At 38.1% G+C, this 8,885-nt stretch overlaps 1 protein-coding gene across 1 annotated transcript; it reads left to right on the forward strand.

Moving 5' to 3' along the window:
* The first annotated feature begins 7,894 nt into the window (after positions 1–7,894).
* On the forward strand, positions 7,895–8,542 carry LOC122290084. Its single transcript, XM_043097620.1, has one exon. The coding sequence runs from the start codon at positions 7,895–7,897 to the stop codon at positions 8,540–8,542; it is 648 nt and encodes a 215-aa protein (XP_042953554.1).
* Positions 8,543–8,885: the final 343 nt, after the last annotated feature.

Consider the following 8,885-nt stretch of genomic DNA (forward strand, 5'->3'; position numbering starts at 1 on the left):
TCATCCATATACTAAATATTTGGTAAGGGAAAAAAATAAAATAAAAAATTATATGTGGTGTGTAATATTAATATTGTAGGCGATCACAACATTGAAGTGTTTTTTTTTTTTTTTGATAAAAAGAACAATTTCATTCATCAAAAAAATAATTACAGATATCTATCAAGACAGATGGCTTGTGAAAGAAAATCTAGAAAACAATCCCATCGCATCTCAAGTGTGTCAACATTCCAAGCATTCCTAGCTAGTCTAGGAGCAACCTCATTGCCTAACCTACTAACATGCTGGAATTTGTGTTTATGAAACAAAACCAACAACTTCCTTATTTCTATCATCAAAATACCAAGCCTTGATGAGAACCCAGCTTCATCTTGAAGATCCTAAATCAATAACAAGTAGTCGCTCTCAATAATAATCTTCTGAATCCCCATATTAGCACATAATTGAAGGCCTCTAAAAATTACCAACAGTTCAACATCCTCTGCCTCTGCAACTTCATGATTGACTTTGTTAGCTGCCATGATGATCCCCCCATTTTCATCTCTTAAAACAGCCCCAACCCCTGTTTTATGCAAATCATAAAACATGGCTTCATCTACATTTAGCTTTAGAAACCCTATTTCGAGAGGCTTCCAGCTACAAAATTTTTTCAATGCACTACCAATAACCTGCTGCATTGCAATTAACTCTTGCTTCAAGGATAAAGCATGATCAGCAACTTGTTGAGACTCAATGAGGCTCTACTCATTGTTTCTCCTAAACTAAAAGCCCTAAGCTAACAGGAAAAACACAGCCATTTCTTCATCTCTTCCAAGCTCATGTATTTTCATAGCCATATCCATCATTGACATCTCTCCCCTTCCATGTCACTGGTCATAACTAATATGCTACTCCAATGTTTATGAATGTGAGAGCAATACAATAAAGTATGAGACAGAGTTTCAACACTTGCATTGCAAAAACAAAATGTATCTTGGGTTAGAACCTTCCTTTTTTTTTAGATTGGACAGAATGGGGAGAATTTCCTTCTAGAGAATTTCCTTCCACAAAGATTGTTGCCTTCTAGCAAAAGAGCACTCCCCAGCATTAGCCTACTGCTGCCCTTTGATAAGTCTAAATGCACTTCTCACACTAAAAATGCCACTCCTTTCCTGTGCCCAAATCCATCTATCTAGCTGTCCCCCAGGAGCAATAATAATCTTTAGAATATCAGAGGCAACTTTTGGATTGAAGAGAGTTCTAACCTTTTCCATGTTCCACCATCTTGTATTATTATCAATAATAGTATCAACTATTTCACTTGCTTTCACCAATACTTACATTGTTCTTCCCCCCTTGTAAAAGAAGTTGTTCTTTCCAACTCTGCAATTTGTGCTATACTTTCTATTTTATATCTACAAAGGCCCTTCTTTTGGATCTACCTACCATTGAAAGGAAGGCCTAGATACCTTTCATGTTGTTGAGCAGTAGAGATCCCTCACATATGCAAAATACTTTCCCTTACTGCTTGTGAAACATTACTAGAGAAAATCATGGAAGTTTTCTATTTATTTATCTTCTGTCTTGATGCCTTTTCATAGGTATCCATTAGCCTTTGAATTGCTCTATTCTCTTCAACATATGCCTTACAAGTGATCACACTATCATTTGTGAACAACAGGTGATTGATCGGAGGAGTCGTCTATAGACTTTAATACCCTTCAGCTCCTTATCTGTCTCAGCCTTTTGTAATAAAGAAATCAAACCCTCTGTACATAACAAAAGCAAGTAGGGGGAGAGAGGATCTCCTTATCTCAAGCCTCTACTAGGAATATTTGGTCCTTTTGGCTCACCATTAATTAAAACAGAGAAAGTCACAGTAGTCACACATTTCATAATCATATCAACCAACTTCCTCTCAAACCATAGCTTAGTCATAATAGTCTCTAAGAAATGTCATTCAACACGGCCATAAGCTTTACTCATATCTAATTTAAGAGACATATATCCCTTGTTTACCACATTTCTTATGCTTTAGAAAATGAATTAATTCATAGGTAATAAGAACAATATCTGTGATAAGACGGCCAGGTACAAAAACACTTTGAGATTCAAGAGTTATGAAAGGAATCATTCTATTCAATCTATTAGCAGTCACCTTTGAGATATGCTTATAAATGAAATTGCATAAACTAATAGGCCTAAAATCAACCATCTTTTCGGAAACTTTCTTCTTTGGGATAAGACTTATAAATGTGTGGTTCAAAGTAGTTGGGAACTCACCAGTTTGCAAGACTTTTAGTACTACTGCTATAACTAACCTGCCAATTACATGCCAATATGTCTGTAAAATGGGGCCCTCCCATCTAGTCTAGGTGCCTTTGAAGAATTCATCTCCTTAAGAGCATCAACAACATCTCTTTCAATATAAGGGCTAGACCATTCCTCATTCATTGAAACTGTCATCTTGCCAGCTAAGTTTTCAAAAAAGTTGGTATTACTCCTCTCTCCAAAAGCTTAAAATAGGTCTTGAAAATAACCCAATATAACTCTGTCCCTTGCTTCTCCTTCTTGCCATTCACCATTTGCATCTTTCAACTTCTTGATACAATCTCTTCTTCTTCTATGTGAAGCTTTTTTATGAAAGAATCTGGAATTTGGTCCCCTTCCTTCAGCCATTCTAGCTTTTGATTGTTGTCTCCACATAATCTCTTCTCTTTCTAGCCAAGATTGTACCTCTGCTCTTGCTAAACAATGTGCATCTCTATCAACATAGATTAGATCTCTTTCTTGAACATTTTTAAGATCCTACTTTGCTTTCTTTGGTTGGCTCTGCACCCTGCCAAAAGTAGTACTATTACAAATTTTCAATCTCTAGCTACAATCTAAAATCATTGCCATCTCCTTTGCCATATCATGCGTTTGAAGCCTATGGCCCCATGAACTCTCTACAATTTGCTCACACCTTTTTCTCTAACCCGCATAGCTTGAAAACAAAAAATTTTCTACCTTGATCTTTGAATGAAACCCCCATCTAACTCCAACTAGATGAGAAGATGATCAGAATAAGCAATAGAACCATGAGTAATAATTGCTTGGGAGAAGCAATCAATCCAAAGAGAATTTGCAAGGAACCTATCTAATCTTTCACTAATGCAATTCTTGCCTCCCTTCCGTTTCACCTTGTGAACATTGGCCCTTGAACGTCTAAATCTCTTAGAGCACAATCAGAGATCAAATCTCTAAATTCACACATTTGCTTTTTAGGTCTTTCCCTACCTCCCCTCTTAGGATCTATTCTTTTATTAAAATCCCCAAACATCACCCACAGCTCCTCTCTTCTACATGAATGTCTACAATTTGTATCTGGATGCCTATAAACACCCGTTATATACCAACAACATGAACTTGAAACTTCAGTTTCAACACAAGCATCAATAAGAGTTTTTGAGCAACTAACAATGGTAATGTTAATATCCTTTTTCTAGAATAACACATACCTCCACTTCTCCCTTCACAATCAATAGCTAAACAACTAACAAACCCAAGTTTATACTTACATTTTTCTACCTCTCAAGCTTGTAGTCTGGTTTCTTGCAAGAATATGACATCGGGCCCTTCCTTGTGACTAGGTCTTAGAGAGTGCAAATGCCTCATGGGTTCCCAATCCCATGAACATTCTAGCTTAGGATCTTCATGGCTTTCGGAGAGTTTTTGGACAACCACAACTGATATCTTTAGTTGTTCCTCACTGTGATCCCTATGAACACTCCTCTGAACCCACTTCCTCTTAAAAACTCTCCCTGCTCCTTCCTCTAGATCACTCAATTCTTCTCATTTTTTGATTGTTGGCTTATGAAGAGAAAGTTGTTCTGGAGTTGGATGTGTCTTACTAAAATGAGAAAGACGCTTCCATTTGTAGGCTTCCAGATTGTTAGGATTTTGCAAGTTGGGCTCTACTGGGCTCTTTCCAAAGATATTAGGCATTTTCTGAATCATCTTATTTTCATTAGTTGGAGAAAGAGGCCCATTAGTCTATATCATCTTCTCAATTCACTCCCCCCTTCCCGCGACAACTATTTCTATAATGTATGTAACGTTAGTTTCCTAATTATGAGGGGAAACAAATCCAATCTCTCTAGAATTTGCACTAACCATTGACATCAATTGCACATTCCCATCCTTCATCCCCGCCTCCCCTTTAAAACTTTGTCTTGCGTTTTTAGTAACTTCCACTTCAATGTCTTCCGCCATTTTTGGAGATTGAGGTCACATAAAGGAACCTTCACCTTCCTTGTTTGTCATAGTCACTAGAACTACCATCGAAGAAGAGTGGCCACCACCACCTTAATTACCAGAACTCTAGTTACGTCTATCCTCCCCCCCCCCCCCCCCCAAAAAAAAAAAAAAAAAAAAAAAAAAAACACACCAAACCACTTCCAATTGCCCTTAGCCACTCTATATGGAAAACCCTCTTTTTCTATTTTACCTTGTACTTGCACCCATAATTAACACTCCTTATGTTCGTGACCCAACAACCCACAACAATAGCAAAAATTTGGAAGCCGCTCATATGAGAACTGAATCCAACTCGATATTCCAGTGCCAAAGTTTATCATTTTCCCTTTCAGTAATGGCTTTCTAATATAAATAGTAACTCTTACTTGCATGAACTCGCTCCATGCCATTTCACCATTCTCAAGATCCACTTTTTCTACCTTTCCAATTCTACTTCCAATTAAATCTCTGATATAATCATTCCTTGCACCAAGTGGTAGTCCATGCAAACGAACCCAAAACAGAGCCTCAGTAAGACGTATATAATGAATCGGTTGATTCCCATCTACTCTTTGAGCAACACCATTTGTTTGCCAAAAGACCAGGAACTGTGATACCCGTATTTTCTTGTGTTTTAGGTCAATAATTATTTTATTTATTATTAATATTGTTTCTCTTGTTTTAAAATTAATATGAGTTTTGTTGTATTATTTTATGATTTCTAAGTTGTGTGAAGTTTATTTTAATGTACTTTTTTATATTAGTTATTGTTTCTTACTTAAATTTTTGTTTATTTTAAATTATTTTATTGTTGGATTTTACTATTTTATTTTATTTAGTTACTGCGTTTTTAATTTATATTATCGTTTTAAATCCTTTTCATTGGATTAGTTTTAAGACCCAAGATATAGAGACTGGATTTAATTTCTTTTCCTTTTCCTTTTCTCATTTTTCTTTTTTTTTTTTCCTTCCCATTTCCTCCTTTTCTTTCTCCTCTTCCCTTTTTCTCCCTCCAGCCCATGCAACTCCCCTCTCATTTTCTCTCCATGCGTTCCTTCTCTACCAGCCCTACCACCGTGTGCTGCCCACCTCGTCACTACCCATCTCACCGACCTCCCCTCACGCCGTCAACCTCTCTCTCTCTCTCTCTCTCTCTCTCTCTCTCTCTCTCTCTCTCTCTCTCTCTCTCTCCCAACCCGTATGGGTCTCCTTCCACTCTTTTTCACCACCACACAGCTTTAGCGCCATTGCCAGCTACCACCATCATCTCGCCGGAACACCCTCTTCCTCCCCTAGCCTCCTTGAGCCCCACCGTGACCCCACCTTGCCCCATTCTCTCTCACTCTCCCACGACCTCTTTTCATCTCTTTGGCCAATCTCCACCGTGCGCTGCCACCCACGACTACCAGCCACCACCATAAGCTCCTCCATGGCCAACCCAAGTCTCCCTTAGCTCCCCTTTGATTTTCTCTTTTTGAACCCACGACCAACACTTGTAATATCATTGTTTGTCGCTGCTTAGCCACTTTTGGCATCACCCTTGATCTTCCAGAATTTTCTTCTGCCATTGTAAGTAATTTTTTAAATAATTTATTAAGGTTTAAATATATTTTTATACTAACTTGTTTTATGCAGTCTGATTGGTTGTGTCAGGCCTTGGTTCCGAGGAGCGTGGATTATGGATTTTGGGTTGATTGTGGAGTTGGTCTGTGATTGGATATAATTTTTATCTAATGAGTGATGTGTCATGACATTCATTATACTGTTACATGCATTTTCATGTCTCATAATTGAAAACTAGGTTTCATATTGAGAAATGATTTTTGGGTGTGTGCATATCACGACCCCAAACCTAGATGGAGCATTATCTTGATAGAGCTCCTCTGGTCACTCAAGAGCATGTAAAACTAAGTGACGTCTCTAAGTTGTCGTCGGGTGACAATGGAATTGGACGAGATGGTAATGCTTTCATGCCGACTTTGTGGCTTCTATTGTTAGGGGCCTAGAGGATACTTGGTTATGAACACACTGGGCGTGGAGCTGAGAATCGCTCATTATAAAATCACATGCATGGTCGTTACCCGTGGTGTGACGAAGGGAGATAGGGTCTGCGGATGGTCCCTAGGGGAGACCAGGGTGCATGTGTAATAAATGGTGGATTTATATTTGGGCTGTTTTTTGGAAAAATGGCAGTTCGTATTTTAATAGACATGTTTTAGGTCAAATGGAAAAATGGCAGTTTGTATTTTAATAGACATATTTTAATAGACATGTCTTGGTCTCATGCATATTTTATCATGTGCATACTTGTTGGTTATTTAAATATGTTTTTATCTCATGCATTGTTTGGTTGGTTACATATTGAGATCATAATCTCACGTGGTATTCTTACCCTACAATTCCATAGATTTTGATGCAAAGGAAGATATTGAGCCTGAGGGATCAGCTCCGCTGGAGGACTAACGTGTGGTCGCTTTTCGTGTCTTGGGATTTGTTTCCTACTTTTGATTGTGTATTTTGGTTTTTATTTCGTTATGCTAGATACCTTATTGAAGGACCTTTATTTTGTGGTTTTGTATAAAAATTATGTTACTTATTGGCTATTTTTATTTATCCTCTACAATTTTTATTGTACACTTGTAGCTTGTACACATACTTAGTACTAGCGTTTAGGGTGTGTGACCAGTGTTATCATCATCCCTACATCACGATTCTGGATTTTCCATATATGGGAGTCAGGGGAGCCACATGATTCTTCTTGGATCACATGTTCCTTATCTCTGATGTCTTCAAACTCAATCAACAATAACGTAGAATTCAATTCTCGAAACTTAAGATGCTTAACTGGTCTACAAATCCTATTCATTGTCTGTTTAAAAGGCATCTCAATTATAATGTCACCCCGTCAACAATTGAGTAATCAGACAATGACCCCCACGAATGTATGCATCTTCTAGTTTATGAGTCTCCACTTGAACCTCCTCTTGTTCTTGATTTGTAAGAGATAAACGTTTACACAGCTCCTCTAGATTCTCCTCCATTATGAAAATAGTATCCACAGATAAAATTATAGACTCACACCCCATACGAAGATAGGAAGAAAACCTCTGTGAGAGAGAGAGAGAGAGAGAGAGAGAGAGAGAGAGAGAGAGAGAGAGAGAGAGAGAGAGAGAGAGAGAGAGAGAGGGAAAATGATTAGTTAGAGTTATATGGTAGCATCACCCTAAATGTTACAATTTCTCTTGCATCATTGAAGTGTTTTGAGAATACTAATTATAATAAGATGACTCCCATTATCTAAAAAAATAATACAAATATCCCCTTAAATGAATTTTTGGATTGATCATCTAATTAATATAGGCCTATAATTAGTTCATTAAATATAGGAAATTAATCTAATCGGCCTCTTCTTGAGATCATCAGTCGACCTATACAAAAAAACAAATTTTTTGAGAAAAATTAATTTTATGTGTACTTAAGCATACTACCAAGATGTAGAAAAATGAGACTTCTTTCTAAGGGTCCCCTAGCTCTAGCTGAGGGGTTTGTCTCTTGTTGTAGGCAAGTTTTGTCTCCTAGTCATTTTGACTCAGGAGATTTGCAGGGGTCTGGAATCGTGTAAAGGTGCTTTGGTATGATGGTTGATGAAGTTTTGGAGAGGTTGGGTAAGTTTCGTTTGACTGAGGCTGAACAAAAAGAGGTTTCCGTTGATATAAGTAGTGATGTAGTGTTAAAGAGGCATGGACAACAATGCTTGATAGGTATGAGTGTTGCCGAGAGATCTCCTAACAAGGAAGCCTTCAAAGCCACAATGGTGAGAGTCTGGAAACCAAAAGGTGTACTATTCAAAGAGGTGGGGGAGAACATCTTTTTTATAGAGCTTCAAAGTGAAGAGGATCTTATGAAGGTGCAAAGAGGTAGGCCATGGTCCTTTGACAGGAACCTGGTGTGCCTTAACACTTTTGATGGTAGGTCTGCTCCTAAAAATATTGAGTTTACGAAAAAGTTTCTATGGATCCAACTCCACAATCTTCCTTTTGGAGGGATGACCAGAGAGGTTGGGATGCAAATTGGAGGCTTGATGGGTGATGTGGTAAAGGCAGATGTCAATGGTGAAGGTATAGGTTGGGGTCCCTACCTAAGGGTGAAAGTTGCCATTAATATTCATCACCCACTTATGCGTGGGATTAACCTTAACATGGATGGAACCAAAAGATGGATCTCTTTCCTCTATGAAGGTTGCCATCTTTCTGCTTCAAATGCAGAATTATTAAACATGGGGTGAATGGTTGTGAAATGGATACTGGTAGTGGATTAATGCATGAATCCTCAAAACAATAGTATATATGGTGCATGGCTTAGAGCACCTAGTTTAAGGGATAAGTCAAAAAATAGATGTTCAGGCTATGGTGGCAAGGAGCAGATAGAATCTCAGTCTTCAGACTTGTATGAAGAAGATGATGACGTGGCTAAAGATTAGGCCTATTTTGGAAAGGGAGTAGACCATGCTGAGGAGGCTATAGACTTGGGGGAAAATTCCAAGAATCTTGTAATCAATCAGAACTGTTACAATGGGAAGGAGTCTGCTAAAGGCAACAATCGTGGGATTCCTTTGGAAAGTGTTGCTG

The sequence above is a fragment of the Carya illinoinensis genome, chromosome 12 (genome assembly GCF_018687715.1).
Source record: "Carya illinoinensis cultivar Pawnee chromosome 12, C.illinoinensisPawnee_v1, whole genome shotgun sequence".
In the NCBI taxonomy this organism is placed as follows: domain Eukaryota; kingdom Viridiplantae; phylum Streptophyta; class Magnoliopsida; order Fagales; family Juglandaceae; genus Carya; species Carya illinoinensis.